General features: G+C 39.7%; 3 protein-coding genes and 1 pseudogene across 9 annotated transcripts in view; 2 read left to right on the forward strand and 2 right to left on the reverse strand.

Moving 5' to 3' along the window:
- The window catches only part of DRC9 (dynein regulatory complex subunit 9), a 38553-nt gene extending 35045 nt beyond the window's left edge, over positions 1 to 3508 (reverse strand). For all 3 annotated transcript variants that reach the window (XM_074330526.2, XM_074330532.2, XM_019723669.3), the window contains exons 1-2: positions 3411 to 3508; positions 2 to 72 (exon numbers count right to left, since the gene is read on the reverse strand). In XM_074330526.2, coding sequence (XP_074186627.2) covers positions 2 to 39 — 38 coding nt within the window. In that variant the 5' untranslated portion in view covers positions 40 to 72; positions 3411 to 3508. The remainder of the gene's footprint in view (position 1; positions 73 to 3410) is intronic.
- A 175-nt stretch (positions 3509 to 3683) lies between these two features.
- On the forward strand, positions 3684 to 7605 carry RPL35A (ribosomal protein L35a). Its single transcript, XM_019723687.3, has 5 exons — positions 3684 to 3791; positions 4502 to 4546; positions 4736 to 4888; positions 5969 to 6113; positions 7542 to 7605. The coding sequence occupies exons 2-5, from the start codon at positions 4536 to 4538 to the stop codon at positions 7563 to 7565; spliced, it is 333 nt and encodes a 110-aa protein (XP_019579246.1). The 5' UTR covers positions 3684 to 3791; positions 4502 to 4535; the 3' UTR covers positions 7566 to 7605.
- A 3242-nt stretch (positions 7606 to 10847) lies between these two features.
- LMLN (leishmanolysin like peptidase) overlaps positions 10848 to 20433 on the forward strand; it is a 72020-nt gene continuing 62434 nt past the window's right edge. Inside the window, exon 1 of one of the 5 annotated variants that reach the window (XR_016019553.1) lies at positions 10848 to 11182. Coding sequence is in view for 2 of the 5 variants with exons in the window: in XM_074330513.2 (XP_074186614.1) it covers positions 10964 to 11182 (219 nt within the window). In the remaining 3 variants the exon portion in view is untranslated. The remainder of the gene's footprint in view (positions 11183 to 20433) is intronic. The other 4 variants (XR_016019552.1, XR_016019554.1, XM_074330513.2 and 1 more) reach the window with 4 other exon arrangements.
- LOC109443370 (non-selective voltage-gated ion channel VDAC1 pseudogene) lies at positions 16647 to 18378 on the reverse strand (annotated as a pseudogene).

A 20433-nucleotide genomic window follows, 5' to 3' on the forward strand; every position in this document is an offset into this window, starting at 1 on the left:
CTCTTCCATTCTTCTTGAGTTAGTTTTGTTAACTTCCATGGTATATTTATAATCTCACAAAAATGCAGACACCTAAAATGGGAAGAAAACATTGAAATTTGTTTAAGGGAGTGTTGAATAACATTTAAGTTATTTCTATGCCCTTTCATTCAGAGAAAATTAAAGAATTACAAGAGCTGTAGCTTATCCCTTCTTTTTGCTTATTATAGAAATCCTAGAGAAAGAAGAACCATCATGTGGTGCAGGTCTGTTAGTCACTAGCTTAATTATTGGCAGAAAAATGCAATCTTTGAGTCTATTCTTAAGGTAAATTAATATCCATGGTTTTCATATTTTTTATTGTATTCTGATTTTTAATTGGTAATCTCTACATAGTGGATTTACTTTTTTGTTATTGATTACTAAAATATTTAATTAGATCACTCAATTTCCCTGATCGGTCACATAACAGAATTTATTCCACCTGGACTTAGAACACTTGATATTGCAGTTAGAAAAACTGTATTTATCTGGAAAATCAGTTTAATACAGTTATCAAGATGTTCCCCCTTCTTGGTAAACCAAAGTCCTTTCTGCTTAAAAGAGTTTTAAATTCTCTATGGAGAATTTTGCTCTATACTGAATGAGTAATGAATGGTGAGTTTCCAGTGTGATTTTGTTCACAATAAAGTGATCCTGAGAGGGGTGGTGCAAATATGCCTCACACAACAAAAATCTCACATGCAAAAATTCAAACATATAAAACAATCTTTATGTAATAAACTGAGAAAAACATACTCCAAACTAGCCAAATTTTCTGGTTCCAGGACAGTCTTAGGAAGTAGCATGGTGTTAAGAAGGTTTTGTTCTTTTGTTGTGTTAACAGTTTTTCGGCTTGGGGCATAGGTCAATATGCTTCACATAGGTAAGACAGGGCTATGCTTACGTAGTATCCAGTGCTTTTGTGCTGTTCTAGCTTCTCATTCTTCAACACTAGAAACCCAGGAATCATTCCTGCTTCCTCCTTCATTTTGCCAGTACCAATCACAGCTCTTTCAAAACAATTTGTGTAATCCCTCTGGGAGCCCCCCTTTTTCTGTTTTTACAAACTCTGTCCCTTTCTTTCTCCCTCAGAACACAGTTGGGGTTTCCAACAAAATCTGTCTCTCCTGGATTGCAATTCCTAAAAAAGACCCCCAAATAAAGCTTTTAATTGCCCTGCAGTTCTTGGTCAAAACTGAATCATGCTCCCTTTCAACTCAGAGTTTCTGCATATGTTATTCCTTTAATTGGAACTTTTCCTCTCCCTTCTTTACCTTGTAAAGTCCCACTGATCCATCAGGTAGCAGCTTAAATCAGTGGCATTTTGCTAGGTATCTGCTATGTGCTCCTCTAGATCCAATCTCCACCATTTTCTGTGCCGTGAGGGACTGATCCATATGGAGTGCATCAATGGGAGATTCCAAAAAAGATCCAAAGTGTAGGATTGTGAGGTTAGGTGTTTATTCCCCCAGTTCCCTCCCTGCCAGATCACCAGTGGTTGGCAATGTTTCTGTGTCAAAGGCCATGCATGGGTTCTGTCAGGAAATCCTCTCCATATTGCTCTCTCTTGGGAGTTCAGGTAACTTCTTTCCCATGTGCCTGGAAACGGCATCATCCCTTATAGTTTCACTCCTGCTTATACTTTTGTAAGCAGACTCCTTATTAAATTCTCCTCAGCTCTGCCAACTGTTTCCTTCCAGGGCAACACTAACTGATACAATGACATGCATACATTTTTATATGTAGTATATATATATATACACACACACATATATATACACATATATTTATATATATAGATATATACATATGTATGTATAGATATAAATATACATACATACAAATAACAAGTTTCATAAAACAATTTATAACATGTGATATGTTCTGATATTTTCAATTCTATCATGTTTTGCTTAGAAAGTTTTATAACCATGATCTAATGCACCATAACCTCCAGTTTGGAAAATGTCTTAAATGACACTTCTGCCAAGTGACACTTTCCCTGACTCATTAGGCTGGCTCAGGATCTCTCTGTTCAAGCACTCATTGCACTCTTACTTTCCTGCATAATTTGTAATGTTTATGTCAATTTCCCCCACTAGACTGTTAAGTTCCATGAAATCAGGAACCATGACAATGCTCGCTATTGTATCTTAAGTTTCAGGCACTATTCTCAATAAGTATGTGTAGAATGGATGAATGAATGAACAAAGGGATAAAATTCAATGTGTTATTCCTCTCAGGAGTACTTATCTTTGGATTTCTATAACAGTGCATTTAACAGTTGAGATTGTGAGTACATTCTCTAATATTGGGATTTCTGGTATAGTTCAGGGACAGAGAAAACTGGATAGGGAGAGTGGGCTATAAAGGTACATAAATTCTATCTTGATGTATTTATGAGACGATCTAATTTTAAATGATTTATATACACCGATTTTATGAAACTTCGGAGTCATCCTTTCTCTCTCTCATTCCTCATCTATCAGCAGATCCTGTCAGTGTTACAGTCAAAATATATTCAGAATTCCAGTACTCATCACTTCTGTCTCCATGCCATAATCTCTCATTAGGATCATCACAATAGCTTCCGAATCGACCTCCCAGATGGTGCCCTTATTTCCCTTCAGTCTCAACACAGTGACCCTGTTAAAATGGAAGTCAGATTGAGTAGCTCCTCCATACAGAACTCTCAAATGGCTTCCCATCACAGAGTAAAAGCCTCCTTTGCAGTCCTCCGAGCTTAATTTTTCTCAGAGAATGTTTCTCACATCACCTTCTAATGTGCCATACATTTTACTTGCTTATTGTCTTGCTCCCCCCTACTAGGATGTAAGTTCTACGAGGGTAAAGTTCTGTTGTTTTTGTTCAGTGTCCTCCGAATCAAGAACAAAACTTGGTATATAGGAGTCACTCAATAAACTGTTGAATAAATGAATGAATTCATAGGGTAACCCAAATAAATGTGCAACAATTAGGAAATAAAAATATCTGACGTCCATTAACCTATCTCATGCTAGTCTACAAGTAATTACTGAAGACATGAGCGTGTGGGCATGGTGCTGGGCGCCCAGACCGTTAGCCTGGCAGTTTACCTTATTCCCCTAACAGGGAGTAAGGTCTTTTCAGAGCAGTCCTCCTCACCCTCGGGGTCAAATCAAAGGATGGAGGTAAGAATGTAAGTCATTTCTGGAAAGAGATAAAGGAGTGGGAGGAGGGGAGGAGTAAGGGGGCACGGGGGCGGCGGGGAAGGTAAAGAGAAGGGCTCCTCCTGCCTTCGTGCTCCCGGCCTTTCTCTTCCAGGATAGGATCCGAGAGTCTCCGTTGGCCTACTCCTGTCTAGTAAGAGGGAAAGCTACCCCTACATTGGCGAATCAAATCTGGGGTACCTGAAGCCGGGCTATGTCCTCCAGTCCGGCTTCACTTTTTCCACCTACAACCGGCGCTCACAGGAACCACGCTAAGGTGTTTCTATGGCAACGGTCAGTTTTCAGGGACTTCTTGCTTCTCTTTTAGTTGGCTACTACTTTGCCTTCCTCTATTTTAAAAAAATAATACATGTTGCAGCTTGCAAAGATGGAAGGACTTAAGGGAAGAATTGTAAGAGTGTTCTTAAATGTGGCTTGTTTCAGTCAGAAGACGATTTCTGAGGCTTTTTTTTGGCGGTCGCGGAAGATGCCTAAACTGGAGGCGAAGTGAAGGTATTTTTCCCACAAGGCTACGCGGCGGGGCCTCGCCTTCCTTTTTCCGCCATCTTGGCGCCTGGGGAGGTGAGTGGAGTTCTTGCTGCTGAAATTTGGGGGTAAATAACTGGAGTGCGTTCAATCACATATGTCACTGAGGCACGGTTGCGGCTCGGAGGCACTGCCAGCCACTGATTTCTATGGATTCCAGCAATAGGGAGGACAGGATGGAGGAGATATTGGACTGATGGTGCTGGTCCCCTGACGTCCGGAGAGCGAGCGCTCCCGTAATCAGAGTTGCTTCTCCTGGGCCGTAACGGAGTGAAACATGCACTTCGTCTGCATTTACCTTTTTGAGGCAGTGGCTCTTTTAGGATGGATTTTTTCCTGTTGCTCCCATTCCAGTCTTGGCTTTTGCTTGCTTACAGTTTCTTTCCTTCGCTTCTCTTTCCCATTCATTGCTAAAGAGTTGTTCTCTGCGTGCTTCTCTGACTCCTTGATCTTCCTTCTGATCATGGCATGAATTTTCTTAGGACTTATTTTGGAGTTTCTAGGGGTTGTTTTAGTGTAGAGTCTTGATACTTCTTTTCAAGTTTGCTTAGCTATTAGGCATTATTTGGGGTTGGGCTGTCTTGCCAGACTGTCCGGCTTCATGTATTTATGGCATAGTTACGTTTCCACACTCAGCGTGAAATGCCGATCAAAAAGGAATTTGCGTAACAGGTTTAAGAGACGAGAGGGGACCAGCCGGGGAGCATGCGTTACGAGATTTTAAATTGATTTCTTTTTATTTTAAGGCCTGCTGGGAACAGGACTTCTAAAACGACAAACATGTCTGGAAGGTACTGCTTTTCATTGTTTTGTACTCGAAGTTTTTTGTTCAGCATGAATCTAAATGCGAGTTTAAAACTAGTGGGGAAAAAACGAGATAACTGCGTGAGGGTCATTACAAGTCCTATTATACTGGACGTTTGAACTTAAACGAGATATTAACAACAGCTTATGGTTAATATATACTTTGTGTGTTTTAGGCTGTGGTCCAAAGCCATTTTTGCTGGCTATAAGCGGGGTCTCCGGAACCAGAGAGAGCACACAGCTCTTCTTAAAATTGAAGGTGTTTATGCTCGAGATGAAACTGAATTCTATCTAGGCAAGAGATGTGCGTATGTATACAAGGCAAAGAAGTAAGTTTATAGTATTATACTTTTTGCATTTTTACTTGATCTGTTTCATTTTCCTATTCAAAGAAGAATAAAAAGATGTTGGTAAAGTAATTGGTACTGTTGTGCCTTCTACTTTGGGATTTTAAGGAACTTTATGGGATGGGAGGTTATAGAAGGATGTTATTTTGTGGATGATGTTGGGTACAGCTGTTAATTGTTTCAAGAAAGGAGCTAACTCCTTGTATTATTTAAAAATTTTATAGAGTACTTTACATGTTCCTTAATTCATTTTGTTGATTCCTTGAAATTATGTCTTATGTGCATACTTAAAGATGTTGTTTCTAGAGCATTGGTTCTTAAACCCATTCCAGACCAATTAAAATCTCTGGGGACTTGCCTTCATCTTTGCCCCCTTTTCCTCCTACAGCCAGAGCCCTTTAAAATTATAAGTCAGGTCATCTCTACATTGCTCAAACTCCCAACTGCTCCTCATCTCATTTAGTAAAAGCCAAAGTCATTACAGATCTTATGCATTCAAGGCTCCCAATTTCTACTCTTAATCCTGCTAGGATTTAACTCTTGATATCTATTTACAGCCTTTTCACAAGCCAGGGACATAAACCACAGGTTTTAAACACAGGCCGTTCCCTTATCTTCCAGTCTTTGCTCCAGTGTTACCTTCTCAGTGAGGCCTTCCTTGGCTATTTAAAATTTGCAAACACAAATATTCTCAAACTTCTTGTTTCCCATTGATTTTTTTTAAAAATATTGCAGCTATTACCATCTGACAATCTATACATTTTACTTAACATATAACTGAAGGCTATATTTACTTAGTTATCCTCTGAAAGTTTTGTTTTGTAAATGGCTCTATTTTACAAAATTTTTAAAAGTTACATTTATAAAAGTGGCATATAATAGATACTCAAGTATTTGTTGAATGAATGATGGCCCAGGCTTTTTTCCTTTTTTTTAAGTTTCTCAGGTCACTAAGTGGTTAACTAGGCTCAAGAGCCACTGTCTAGATGTCACTTTGAATTTGTACCACACTGTAGTGATTGCCTGAGTTCTCATTCCTTTTTTATTCCCTTTTAAAATCAGTAACACAGTGACTCCTGGTGGCAAACCGAACAAAACCAGAGTAATCTGGGGAAAGGTAACTCGTGCTCATGGAAACAGTGGTATGGTTCGTGCCAAATTCCGAAGCAACCTTCCTGCTAAAGCCATAGGACACAGAATCCGTGTAGTAAGTCCAATTATTAGCAATATGACACCCTGTTGAGTCAAACTAAGCTCAAGGCGTTGGGCATTGACCTCTAAAAACTATTGTGATTATAAAATATCATTAATTATGCTACAAAATTCGTGGCTACTGTGTAAAATGTATTGTAGAACATCAGATCTTGGCATTAGAAGGAAAGTGAAGGCAAAATGTGCAAGTGGATTGTGCCTAGATTTCAGATTTTGCTAAAGCTGCGGGGGCGGGGGACAGCATTTAAATGAACATTTTTCTGGCAAAGATATTTATTGGACACTGAAGTAATTGCTGGAAAATAAAAATTCAACTTACCTTTTCCTGGCATAATTTTATTTTTAAATTAAAGTTTATTGGGGTGACAGTAGTTAGTAAAGGTATATAGATTTCAAGTGTACAATTTTGTAATACATTATCTATATCTCACATTGTGTGTTTACTACCCAGAGTCAGTTCTCTTTTCATCACCATATATTAGACCCTGTTTACCCTCTTCTAGAGCCCCCCTCCCTTTTTTAAAGATTTTACTGAGGAAGGGGAATAGGACTTTATTGGGGAACAGTGTGTTTTTCCCCAGGACCCATCAGCTCCAAGTCACGTTGTTGTCCTTTCAATCTTAGTTGTGGAGGGCACAGCTCAGCTCCAAGTCCAGTTGACATTTTCAATCTAGTTGTGGGGGAGGGGGACACAGCCCACCATCCCACGAACCGCAGCTGTGTTGTTGAGAGCATGCGCTCTTACCAACAGCCATCCAGCTGTCCAAGAGCTCAGTGGCAGCTCGTTGTCTTCATTCTAGTTGTGGAGGGCGCAGCTCACTGGCCCATGTGGGAATTGAACCTGCAACCCTGTTGCTTGGAGCTCATGCTCTAACCAACTGAGCTATCTGGCTGCCCCTTGGCATAATTCTTAGTATTTTTCCCATCTTTTCATCATGACAGTCTCGTTAGAGTAGGTGTTATTAGCCTTATTTTGTAGAAGAAAACTGATGCTCATGTTTTTGGGTCCCAGGATTTGGGCCCAAGTCTTTGAATCCAGATCTCATGATTTTCCTAAAATAGCTCCTGTTTTCTTTAGTTAGGCTCCATTTTTAATAGATGTGGCCATAGTGTTGGGATCACAGGGTTCTTTTGAACCCTGCTAAGCAGTTGAGTTGTCTCATCAGGAAGTTTTTTACACTGTCATTAGAAGTAGCAAAATTAAATGGACTTTCAGTGCTCCCATATTTGTTCTTAATCAAAGTGTGTTCACCTAGAAACTGAAGGCTATAAAAACTTGGTTCCCTCCCCACCGGGATGTAAGTTGTCATTGGATGCATTTCAGAGATGAATAATGGGATTTATCCGTATTGCGGTATTTAGTAACATTGGTAAATTTGTATGTAACATGCATCTAATGGCATTGTGTTCTTTTTCCCCCCAGATGCTGTACCCCTCAAGGATTTAAACTTATTGAAAAGTAAATAAAGTGCATTTGTTCTCTTGTATTTTTGTTAAATGGCTTTAAAATCACTTTGTCCTAAATTCACTTGTTATGTACTTAAATGATGGTGGTTGTCAGGCATTTTCAAAGTATTCAAGGAAGTCAAAGGGCTATATGTAATGATGATTACAGAGATTTAGACAATGGGATAGGATGTGAGTTTGTTAAAGGAGAGGGGGCAGTAGAAAGAAGTACCTTGAAAGGTTTATAGTGATGGAGCACTTAAACCTAGCCTCTGACAAGCTCTTGGACAAATGGAGACACCGCATATTCCAAGTTGAGAAGCCATCAATTTTAGCCAGTACAGATATATTACCATGATATTTTTCCAGATTTGCACATCAAAATGCATCTCTAACTTCCACATACGGTTTGTTTCAACTTTGGTACTGTAGTTTATTAAATGTACTGGTAACTGCCTCAGTAGATTGAAACTCAGTGAAAGAAACTTAAGATTTTATCTTCTAGGTTGGGAAACTTGTGACTTAAAATGGTAGTTGGGAGAAATTTGAATGGAGATTATATTGATGGTATTGGGCAGCTTGTTGGATAGGCAGGGGTGACATAGCCTTGGGATTTGTAATGGGACAAAGCATTCTAGTATATAACACTTGAGTGCGAATAATGTGTAAGTTGAAAATGTTAATGCCACATGGTTCAGAAAAAGTAATTGGGTGGGGGAGGGTTAGGATTGCCTAGATGGTCTAGTTTTACTTGGCTTCATGTTTTAATGTAGCAATTCAGGATTAAGATTTTAGCGTAATACAAAAGAAATTAAGCAAAGCTGTAGAATATTTTAAATCTCAGTGTTGAAAAAAGTTTGAACCAAGGTATCAATTTGCAGTATGTTGTAGATTGTTGCAGTTGCAGCTAGTCCTTTCAGTAAAATCTTGGTGTTCCATTGAAACAGGAAACGGAGCTTGCCAAACTGAGTCCCAGCTTTAAGAGTTTTTTATTATATTTGGGTTGTCAAGCAGGTAGCATGCTAAAAGTATTGGTGGAATGTGTGAGAAAAACTTTTGAAGAGGATGTAGGAAAGGATTGGGGACTAAGCACATGGCATTTCTAAGAAAGGTTTGCTCATTAGTCCAGTGGTGGTCCTCAAGCCAAGTTGCTGTAGGAAGAGTCTCAGGTTTCACAGCAGTGGGCTTGTATTTGTACGGCTGCTGCAGCAGCCCTTGGGAAGTGTGGCTTCAAGGCAAATACGGTGAGGAGAAGCAGATTCAGGCCATTGGTCAGTTACGCTCTTCACCAGATCTAAGCAGTGCATTTCATGGCCACCACAAAGTTAGAATGAGTTTATTAGAACCATAAGGAAATGGAATAATCAGGTCAAGAGCAGGAAGTGCCAATTTCAGTTACTCCAGTAAGATAAGTTCCCCCTCAAACAGTATAAACTGAAAGTACCTATGTTGTGTCATGTGACTGATACATCAGTACTTTTGGGGTGATCAGGGATAAAGTGCTTGGGGAGGCATTTCAGAAAAAGGAAATGGTACAGGTTTTAGGTGAAAGAAAGCATTTAAGGAATTCAACTGATGTAATGTGACAAACCTATTAGGAATAATTGGAAAGTATAGAAAACTAAGATGCTAAATTATACTGCTCTGAGGACTGAACTAGTCTCTTATGTGTCATTGAAGAACTACATAGGGTTGACCAGATTCATATTTTACAAAACCCAGTGGTAACCCCACATAAACTGAAGGAAGGGAAAACCAGGTAGGGTTTGCAGTCTTAAATGCAATTTTTGAGCATTGAAATGGCAGGCTCCATAAACATTAACAATTTTAAAACCAAGTGGAGAGGAGTCTTGAAAGGTAACTTTACCAGCTTTGGTTTCTGGGTAGGTAATAGTGCATTTGCAAAGTTGGGGAACCAGGAGAGATGTATGTGTGTATTTGCAGAGTTGGGGAACCAGGAGATGTATGTGTGTGTGTGTGTTTCAGCGAATGGGTGTTGAGTTTGAAGAACTCAGCTTGATCATGTCCAGGAAGGCAGATGGATAGTGAGGTCTGGATTAGTCATACAGACAGGAAATCGCAATGCCTGTCATCTTTGTAGGAGTCAAGTGAATGTGTCCTATTGTGAGGGGGATAGATGATGGTAGGAGAGCAATGGGGGTGGGTAAACAAAACAAATGGGCATTTTGAGCAAAGCAGGGAAGAGAAAGCTGAGAATTCTTAGGGTAAAGAGTAAATGCAGTGACAAGCCTTGCTTGCAAATCAGTCTTTTCCATTGATGTAATGCAGTATTTGTAAATGAGAAGGTGCATAACGCTTTTCTCCCATGAAGAGGTTTGCTCAGTACTTAAGCCAAAGTTAACCATTGGATGAATCCCATATTTCACAGAAATGATCTTGAATGGCTAGTAACTTGTATGCTAGACCACCAAAACAGCCTCTCCCTAGCATGATACTACTGTTAAACAACTAGAAATTTGAAGAGGACTGGTGGTTTTTGTTCACAACCTTGAATTTCTTTGTGTTCCTGTGGATAGAGCACATGTTCTGAAAGGGGTGAATTTGGTTTGGAATCTCAATTTCTACCAGTTGTGGGACGATAGACACTCTGATGAATCTTGTAAAGTGCCCTGCCTATGTATTTGAGTACCTGATCTTTGCCAATGAAATACAGATTCTTGGGGATTTTCTCTGCTTTCCTACCCTCATCCTTCCTAGTAATTTACAGTATCCATGTTGAATGACTTCCAGTTTAAGTGCTTCCAGTGCCTAGTTTTAATTCTTTGTTTCGTGGGCCACAGGGCGATTTGTCCTGATTTCAAATTTTTTGTTCATCAGATTTGAAGGTAGTTTCCTTAATGGAAAAGAGCCACCCAGTCTGAGTTAATGCAGTTGCAATTCTTGATTAAGTAAATTCAGGGATAGGGTTGAACAGTAAAGGACACAGTTGAATTTATAGGAAATGACACGAAATGGGCCTAAAATTGGTGACTCCTAAGAATTAAAAAAGAATTATATTCCATTCACTACATACACACAGGCTGAACCATAAAATATTCTGCAACTGTTTGTCTAAACTACGTGGCACTTAGTGGGTGCATAAGCTTTTCGGTTACTAGGTGAATTAAATACTGAAAAACCGCCTCAGTAAAGACACCCACATAACCACCGTCCTATTACCATCAACACCTACAGTCTCAACCCAACTCACGTGGGCCGCTAAACGGCTTTTATTGGCTGGCGTCGTGCAATGAGACGGGATGCACGTCTGTTCCGCGGTGAATTTCTTGCGGGTGACGCTAGCCAATCAAAAGGCATGTTTTCACCGGCTGGCTCCTCCACCTGCCCGGAGTAGCGAGGGGCGGGGCTGGCGCCGGGCGCGGAGGCGTCACGTACTCCATGGTAACGACGCTCAGCCCAAAGATGGCGCCCGAGTGGGGTGGTGGAACGGGTTCCTCCGGGCCAGGCCCCGGCACAAGCCGGTGGCGCTGGAGCGGTTCTTTATGGGTCCGAGGCGTTTTCCTCCTGTTGGGCGGGCTCCGCGCAAGCGCTACATCTATTCCTGTCTCCTTGGGCAGTTCCCCTCCCTGCCGGCACCACGTACCCTCTGACACTGAGGTAGGGCGACGGAGGGGCGGGAGCGGGCCCTGTGAGGGTAATGTGGGAGGCAATGGCATAGAGAGTAGTGTAGTGATTGGAACAAGGTGTACGGGAGGAGAAAGCGAAACTGAGCCAGAGACAACTCAGAGGGCTGGGACCTGCTATCAACTCCCTTTCTGCACCAGCCAAGTGACTGAGTTAGGCACTCAGAACATCAGCACTTTTCTGTGCGAAGGTTGTGCGTAGCAGTTAGTCCTAGAGTAACGGTTTTCAAATTTGAGCATCTATCAGAATCACCTGACGGACTTGTTAAAACACAGATTGCCCACTTTCCCACTTTCTGACTCCTTAGGTCTGGGATGGGTCCCAGAATTTGCAGTTCAAGTTTCTAGATGGTGGGCGATGCTGCTTGTTCAAGGACCACACTTTGGTAACCACTAATCTAAAAGTTTGGAAAGGAATTAATAGGAGAACGAAAGGCGTTGGAGGGATATTGGGGGTTCTGTGGAGACAAAATTCAGGTTTATTTTCAAGTTAACTCATCACATGGCTTGCTCTACCCTTTTCTGCCGTGGAAGTGCCAACCGCCTTCCCACTCCATTTTTCTCCCTAAGTTATTTCAGTCTGTTTGCCTCAAGGCAACCTGCTGAAACCACCCCAACAGAATGTTCTTTCCATTTCACAGTACGTTTTAGTATCTGTACTCTCTTCTGGCACTTAACCAAGTACCGCTATGTGATGCTGGCTTATTTTCCAGGCCTTTGTAGTTAAATTGTAAGGTTCCTTAGATGAAGTTTGCCTTATACGCGCAGAGGAGGGCCCACACCAATCACTATTCTTTGAGGAAAGGAGACAGAGTACCTGGGGCAGTGCTTCATGTTGTGATTGGTTTTACAATTTGTCTTATTATTTTATCAAGAAATATTAACGTAGAAATTTTCAGTTTAACCCAGAAATCTAAGATCACTCATTCTGGTGGTAATTTCCAAAAATTTTTGTGCATAGTGTTCATAATCATGTGTGCCGAAATATTGTTTGGGGTTTGTAGCAGTATTACAGTCTTTGTCATGACACTGCATTTTGGCTGAATTATTTTTTTAGTCTTTTAGCAACTTTTAAATTTACAATACATTATTGTTGTCTGTAATCACTATGTTGTACATTAGAGCTCCTGGACTTACTTCTGTACTGGTTGCAAGTTGGTACCCTTAAACATCATACCCCACCCCTCTGATGAATTCTTTTTAAAAACAGTCCCACAAAGCCATATGCTTCTCTCTTCCAATTTAGATTAAAATAAGATAAAGTAGTTCAAAGATCTGCAAAATATCTGTGCTAGAAGGGACTTTAATAGCTATTTTGTTCTAGTTTTCAGATATTAAAAGCAAGCTATTAAGTTCTTGAGCGTTCTCATCCCTGATATATTTTTATAGTTCTTGACAGAATATGTAATAGGAAGTCCTCTTAACCTGAATACAAAATGTAGGCAAGAACTATTCATTATACTCATGCTAGTGACTGCACCTCTGTTAAGTGCTACAGGAAATTACAGTGACTTTTCTTGGTGGTGGTGGGGAACTACAAAGCATCTTGACTCATTTAACTTGTTCTTAATTAAAACCTCTAAGTTTTGTTACTTTTATATAAATTAAAACAAAACCCCAAACAGAAGAGTATAATGAACTCCCATGGACCCATCACCCAGCTTCAACATGTACTAATACTCTGTCATTCTTGTTTCATATACTTCCACCCATTTCCCATCTTCCCACTTGTTATTGTTACTTTTGAAAGTTTTTCGGGGTAAGATTTACATATATTGAAATGCAGCAGATGCAATCATGTACATCCATGTAAAACCCACAACCCTATTACAATGTAGAACAATTCCATGTCTCCAGAAATTTCCCTCCTGTCCTGTACCAGTCAGGCTCACGTCCACCCCAGGCAACTATTGTTCTGAATTTTTTATTTTTAACATTAGGTTTAGATTTTACAATATGTTAGTTTTGCCTGTTCTAGAACTTAGTTTACGTTAATGGAATGATACAGTTTATACTATTGTAGATTACATTAAATTTTCCAATAGTAAATCAACTTTGCATTTCTGGTATGGACCCTACTTGGTCATGATGTATTATCCTTTTTATATACCTCTGAATTTAATTTGCTGATAGATTTGTTAAGGATTTGTGTATCTGGTTATGAACGATGCTGATTTGTAATGTTCTTTTTCAGTCAAGTTTTTGTTAGCCTTTAATATCAATTATACTAGACTCACATAGTGAGTTGAGAAGTGTTCCATCGTCTTATATTTTCTAAAAGAGTCTCTATAAAATTGAAATCATGTCTTTAAATGTTTGGTATAATTCATGACTGAAACCATCTGGGCCTGGAGTTTTTCTTGTAGAGAGTTTTTATAATAAATATTTTTATTGAGCTATATTTTATATACTGTACCATAGAATTTACCCGCTTCGGTGTCCAGTTCAATGATTTTTAATAAATTTTCAGAGTTATGCAACCATTTTTAGAAGGGATCCAGAAAGATTCCTTGTGCCCATTTATAGTCAATCCCAGTTTTTACTTCTGGTTCCAAGTAACCACTGTGTAGGGAGGTTCAGATAAATCCAATTTCTCTGATACAAGTCTATTTATATTTTCTGTTTGCTCTTGTGTCAGTCTTGGTAACTTGTATTTTTCAAGGATTTTATATTATTTGAATTGTTAAATGTATTGCTATAAAGTTGTTCATAATAATTTTATCTTTTTGGTGTCTGTAGACTTTCTAGTGATATCTACTCATTCATTTCTAATGTGGTAATTGGTGTTTATTCTGTTTTATTCTAGTCCAGTCTTGCTAGGGGTTTGTTAATTTTATTAATCATTTTAAATAACCAACTATTGGCTTTGTTTATGTTCTTTAATGATTGTTTTGTATTTCATTGTTTTCTGTTATTTATTATTTCCTCTTCCTACCTATTGTGGATTTGCTTTGTTCATACTGTTAGATGGAAACTTAAATCATTGTTTTGGAGCCTTTTTTCCTTTCTAATATAAACATTCAAATTTAAAGTTCACTCTAAGCACCTACAACTTGAGCTGCACTTCACAGATCATTGTATTTTAATTATTGTTTAGTTCAAAGTGTTTTTAATTTCCCTGGTAATTTCTTCTTTGATCCATGGGTCATTAAAAATGTTTAAAATATACTTTCTAAATATTTGGTCCTTTTCTAGATACCTTATTGTTCATGATTTCTAACTTGGAGAGTATCTTTGGTAAGATTTCAGCCCTTTGAAATCTGAGATTGTTTTATTTATACCTCAGCATATGCTCTATCCTGTTTAACTTTTCATGTGTACTTGTAAAGAATATATATTCTATAGTTGTGGAGTGTAGGTTTCTTATATGTCAGTGAGGGGAGGTGATGATGGTGTACTGCAGATTTCTGTATTCCTGCAAATTTTTGTCTAATTGTTAGGGTCTTAAAAGTCTCTAAGACTGTACATTTGTCTTTTTTCTGTTGGTTCTGTCAGTTTTTGCTTTATGGATTTTGAATTTGTCGTTAGGTGAATTCATATTTATAATTATGTCTTTCTGATTTATTAACCGTTTACTTGTATCACTTTTCATTATAAAATGTCACTTCCCCCCCATTTTTCCGCTCCCTCCCCCCACTCCAGTTCAAGCCGTTGTTTCTCAGTCCAGTCCAGTGTGTAGGACACGCTGGTATTATGAGCCTTGCGTTCCCCCAGGCTCCCCACTCACAGCAGCTCTCGCAAACTACCTGTGGCTGCTCACGGCAGCCCAGCTCCAGGGAGAGCCATTGTTCACTATCTTAGCTGCAAAGGGCGCAGCTCACTGCCCATGTGGGACTCGAACCAGCGACCTGGGCATTAGGAGCACAGCACTCCAACCACCTGAGCCACTGAGCCGGCCTCAAAAAATGTCCTTCTTTATTCTGGTAATACTCCCTGCCTTGAAGTCTAGTTTGTCTGATATTAATATAGCCATTTTAACTTGCTTATAATTAGATCTTATATGATATATTTCTCTCCATCCCTTTATATTTAACCTTTCGTGGTGTGTGTGTGTCCATGCACATCTATGTGTACACTCATGCATGTGCACATGGATATATTTGCTTTAGGGATTATAATATGTATCTTTTGCTTATTACAAATATTTAATGCTACTATTGCCTTATACTGACTCCAATATGGTGTTGAATAAGAGTGGTGACAGTAGACATCCTTGCATTGTTCCTGATCTTAGAAGGAAAGCATTTAGTTTTCCACTATTAAGAATATTAGTTGTAGATGTTTTGTTGATATGCTTTATCAGGTTAAGGAAATTATCTGCTATTCTTAGTTTGCCAATAGTTTTTATCATGAATGTATGATCAATTTTATTAAATGTTTTTTCTGCATCAATTGATTTAATCCAGTATCTTTTCTTCTTTACTGAGTTCATATTGTGAATTAACACTGATTGATTTTTTTGAATGATGAACTAGCCTTGCATTCCTGAGATAAAAGCCCACTTGGTCATGATGCATTGCCCTTTTTACATTTTGTTGGACTGATTTGCTAATTTTTTTAAATTTGGGGATATTGGGCAATAGTGTGTTTTTCCAGGATGTTAAGTCGGTGTTTTATCAATCTAGTTGGGGGGGGTGGGGAACGGCGCAGCTCAGTTCCAAGTCAAGTCATTGTTTTCAATCTAGTTGCAGAGGGCACAGCTCAGCTCCAAGTCAAGTTGTTATTTTCAATCTAGTTGCAGAGGGCACAGCTCAGCTACAACTCAAGTCGTTGTTTTCAATCTAGTTGTGGAGCGCGCAGCTCACTGGGCCCATGTGGGAACTCGAACCAGCGACCTTAGTGTTACGAGCACCACACTCCAACCATGGAGCCAACTGGTTGCCCATTGGTGGCTCAGCTCCAAGCACAACCCATTTTCAATCTAATTGTGGAGGGTGCAGTTCACTGGTCCATGTGGGAATCAACCCAGCAACCTTGTTGTTAAGAGCCCGCACTCTAACCAACTGAGCCATCTGGCCACCCTGCTAATTTTTTTTGAGGTTTCAATATTTTATTCAAGTTTTATGTTAAGCACTTGAAAGGGAGAGACTAATTCCACACAAAATGGAAGACTCTAAAATGTACCCATTAAACTGCTAAAAAATAAACAGAGTGGTGAGAACAAAACAGAAATCTAATTTATGTTCCAAATGTTGTCACCATGTGATTACAGTCACAGAGACTGTTCCCAGCTTGTAGCCGGAGCTTTTAGAAGCTATTTCATTCTCTGATGCAAGGGCAGAAAACCACAGCATGAGAGGGAATTAAGTCCTAAATTATTGGCTTCATCACATCCACCTTCTCCACCCCAAAATGGCACAAAAGAAACAACTACCACACTCTGCAGACTTTTAGTGTGAAAGACTTTTAGTATAAAAGAGGTGATGGACGGGTGGAAACAGGTCATGAAGATCTGTCTAAAAAAGTCCCTTCAGATGAGTTTCTACACACATCAAACAGTGAGCCTCTCAATTAGGGTAGGAAACCATGGTTCAATCAATTCTCACAAAGTCACAATTTCATTCATTTACACAATACAAATTTACAGTGTTTACAAATCATCATCTTCCACTTACAGCCATTTCTGGATAAAAAAGAAACCTAACATCTCTAGAGGGGGCCACCAAGTTCCCCCCAAGTCTACATGTGAAAGGACCTTTTTTGGAACTGGGTTTCTTCTGTATCCCTGAAAGAGTAACTCTTTAAACCTGAATCATCTTTTTTAAAAAAGATTTTATTGGAGAAGGGGAACAGGACTTTATTGGGGAACAGTGTGTACTTCCAGGATTTTTTTCCAAGTCAAGTTGTTGTCCTTTCAATCTTAGTTGTGGAGGGCACAGCTCAGCTCCAGGTCCAGTTGCCGTTGCTAGTTGCAGGGGGCACAGCCCACCATCCTTGCGGGAGTCGAACCGGCAACCTTGTGGTTGAGAGGATGCGCTCCAACCAACTGAGCCATCTGGGAGCTCAGCGGCAGCTCAGCTCAAGGTGCTGTGTTCAATTTTAGTTGCAGGGGGCGCTGCCCACCATCCCTTGCAGGAGTCGAGGAATCGAACTGGCAACCTTGTGGTTGAGAGCCCACTGGCCCATGTGGGAATCGAACCGGCAGCCTTCGGAGTTAGGAGCATGGAGCTCTAACCGCCTGAGCCACCGGGCCGGCCTAAACCTGAATCATCTTTAACGTGGATGTCTAACATGATATTTAGCAACACTTGCATCCCAGACATACAACATTAAAAGGTACACTGAATTCTGAAAGTAGCTATGCTGCAAAATAGTTTAAAATTAAAGAATCGTACAGTATTTGTTTATGCTTGAAGTTCCAGTCCTAGACCAAGCTTGTGGCTGTCAGCGGTGACATTCTTGCCATCCAGCTGAGCTGACAGCATCAGTCTGATACCTGGCTTTGGGCCTGAGTGTATCCTAAACATACCAGGCTGGAGTTGTTCACTTTAGCCGGGAAGCAGGCGTCAGGGTCCATCTGATACTTGGCTGCTATTTCGAAGTGAGTGTTACTGTTTCCTGCTGTTCAGGCGAGATTAGCAGTGGTCTTTAACTTCTCATTCACCTGATAAATGGAGCCACCAAACTCTGTCCTGTCATTTACATTAGTGTGAAGCTGGAATTCATCAGTCTTGTAGCCAATTGAAAAGTTGCTCTGGATCACTTGAGACTTTGCAGTCTCAAAATTCATCTGGTAGCCGGCCAGCCAGAGCACCCCAGATTGAGGGCCCTGGAATGTTGAAATCCACATCTCACTTCAGGTTTATGTGCTCCCGCGTGTACCTTTTCTTGATTTTAGCATCTCCCCGCCCCAGTGTTTGGTGTGAAGGATGCATCGAAAGTCAGCTTCGGTCATGCAAGCTGATCTTCCCCAGTAATCTCCATGCCTCTTGTGTTGTCCGTGTTCTGTTTCTCTGTAAACGGCAGACCGCACTCAGTCCATCTGAACTTGGTTTCCAGACGGCCTGCGCTTTGGTGGTCTCACTGTTGGCTGAACCTGAGCTTGGAAATTGCAGTCCATGCTCAGATTTTCTTTTCAAATCGAGTTTTATTAAGCCAAATCCAATAGCCCTTGGTGAAGATGTCCCTGGCAGATTTGCCAAATCCAGCATACGTAGGAAGCACAATCATCTGCTCAGAGGCAGTGGCTGCGGGCTCAGCGGCAGCTGGATTTGCTAATATTTTTTTGTGTGATTTTGCATATATATTCATGAGGGATATTGGTCTTTTTTTTTTTCTTTAATAACATTGTTGGGTTTGGCATTATGGCCTCAGAATGAGTCGGAAAATACTTCTTCCTCTTCTAACTTCAGGAAGTGTTTGCAGTATTGTTTCTTCCTTAAATTTTTAGTAGAATTCAGGAATGAAGCCATCTCAGTCTGGAATTTTCATTATTGGAGAGTTGTAAACTATGAACTAATTTTCTTTGACAAATATTGGATTATTCAGGTTATCTGTTTCTTCTTGATTGTGTTTTGGAAGTTATATCTTTCAAATAATTTCATTTCATTGAAGTCGAATTTATGGACATATAGTTTTTCTTAATATTTCCTTTTGATCTTTTGAATGTTTTCTGGTACCAGTTCTAATGTGTGGATTTCTTTCCACATACCTCCAAGTAACTATCTGACACCAGCTGGGTGTCCTACAGTTGAAGTCAATTCTGGCACTATCTACCCAGCGGTAGCATCAGATTCCACAGGTTAAGGGCTCAGTCCTACAGCCCTCCCCCACCCTCCTCATTTCAGATACCAATCTCAAGTCCAGGTTGTCACCTGGGCTTTTGACCTAATGGCTATAGATTGGAGGTTTCCATGACTACCCCCCCCCCCCAGGTTCAATTAATTTGCAGAGCAGCTCACAGAACTCAAAAAGTTTTTACTTACTAAATTGCTGGTATATTATCAAAGGATATAACTCACGAATAGGCAGCTGAAAGAGATACATAAGGCAAGGTATGGAGAAAAGCATGGAGCTTCTATGTTCTGTAAGCACAGCACTCTCTCCAAATCCCTACATGTCCACCAACCTGGAAGCTCTCCAAACCCCATCCTTTTGGGTTTTATGGAGGCTTCCTTACATACATGATTGATTAAATCATTGACCATTGGCGATTGAGCTCAATCTGCAGCCTCTCTTCTCTCCTCAGAGGTGGGACAGGGGACACCACTGAAAGTTCCAACCCTCTCATCATATGGTTGGCTCCACTGGCAACCGGTCCCCATGTTCAGGTGCTTTCCTAAAGTCACCTCGTTAACGTAACAAAGACACCTTATCTATCTCATCACTTAGAAAATTCCAAAGGTTTTAGGAGCTCTGTGCCAGAAGTAGGACAAAGACCAAATACATATATCTTATTATAAATCACAGTATCATAGTCTGTAAAGCCTAGAGTGGTATCTCCTGTTTTATTGATATTGATATGGGTAATTGTTGTCCTATCTGTCATTCTGCTTAGAGGTTTATGAATTGCATTGATCAAAGAATCAGTTTGGTTTCCTTGATTAATTTCATAAGGTCTTGTTTTCATTGATATTTCTCTATTATTTTTCTATTTTCCGTTTTCTATTAATTTTTTCTATTTTCTATTAATTTATGGACTTATCCTTATTATTTCCTTCTGCTTTGAGTTTAATTTCCTCTTCTTCTAGTTTCTTAAAATGGAAGCCTAGATCTTTAATTTGAGATTTTTTTCTAGTATACATATTTAAAACTTTAAGTTTCCCTCTAAATATTGTTTTAATTACATCCCACAAATATTTTGTTTTAATTTTATTGTCATTCAATTAAAAATATTTTCTAATCTCCCTTGTGGCTTCCTCTTTAACCTAAGGATTAATTATAAGTTTGTATTTGATTCTCAAATACTTGGGGATTTCCTAGTTATCTTTCTGTAATTTCATTGCATTTTAATTTTGTTATGGATAGAGAACATCCTTTGTATGATTTTAGTCTTTTAAATATTTCTTACGGTTTATTTTATAGCCAAAGATGTGGTCTATTTAGGTGAATGTTTCACGTGTACTTGAGAAGAATGTACATTCTGCTGTTATTGGTGCAAGTATTCTATAAAATGTCAGTTAGGGACAGCACAGAAATGGCAGTGTGGGGAGTACTTTTTGAAATCTCCCCTGGAAGTTACAATAAATTAAACAGCTACAATTAACACCTGTCCTCCTCAAACTC

This window comes from Rhinolophus sinicus, chromosome 17, assembly GCF_057876585.1.
Source record: "Rhinolophus sinicus isolate RSI-liver-muscle chromosome 17, RSI-T2T, whole genome shotgun sequence".
NCBI classification, from domain to species: Eukaryota; Metazoa; Chordata; class Mammalia; order Chiroptera; family Rhinolophidae; genus Rhinolophus; species Rhinolophus sinicus.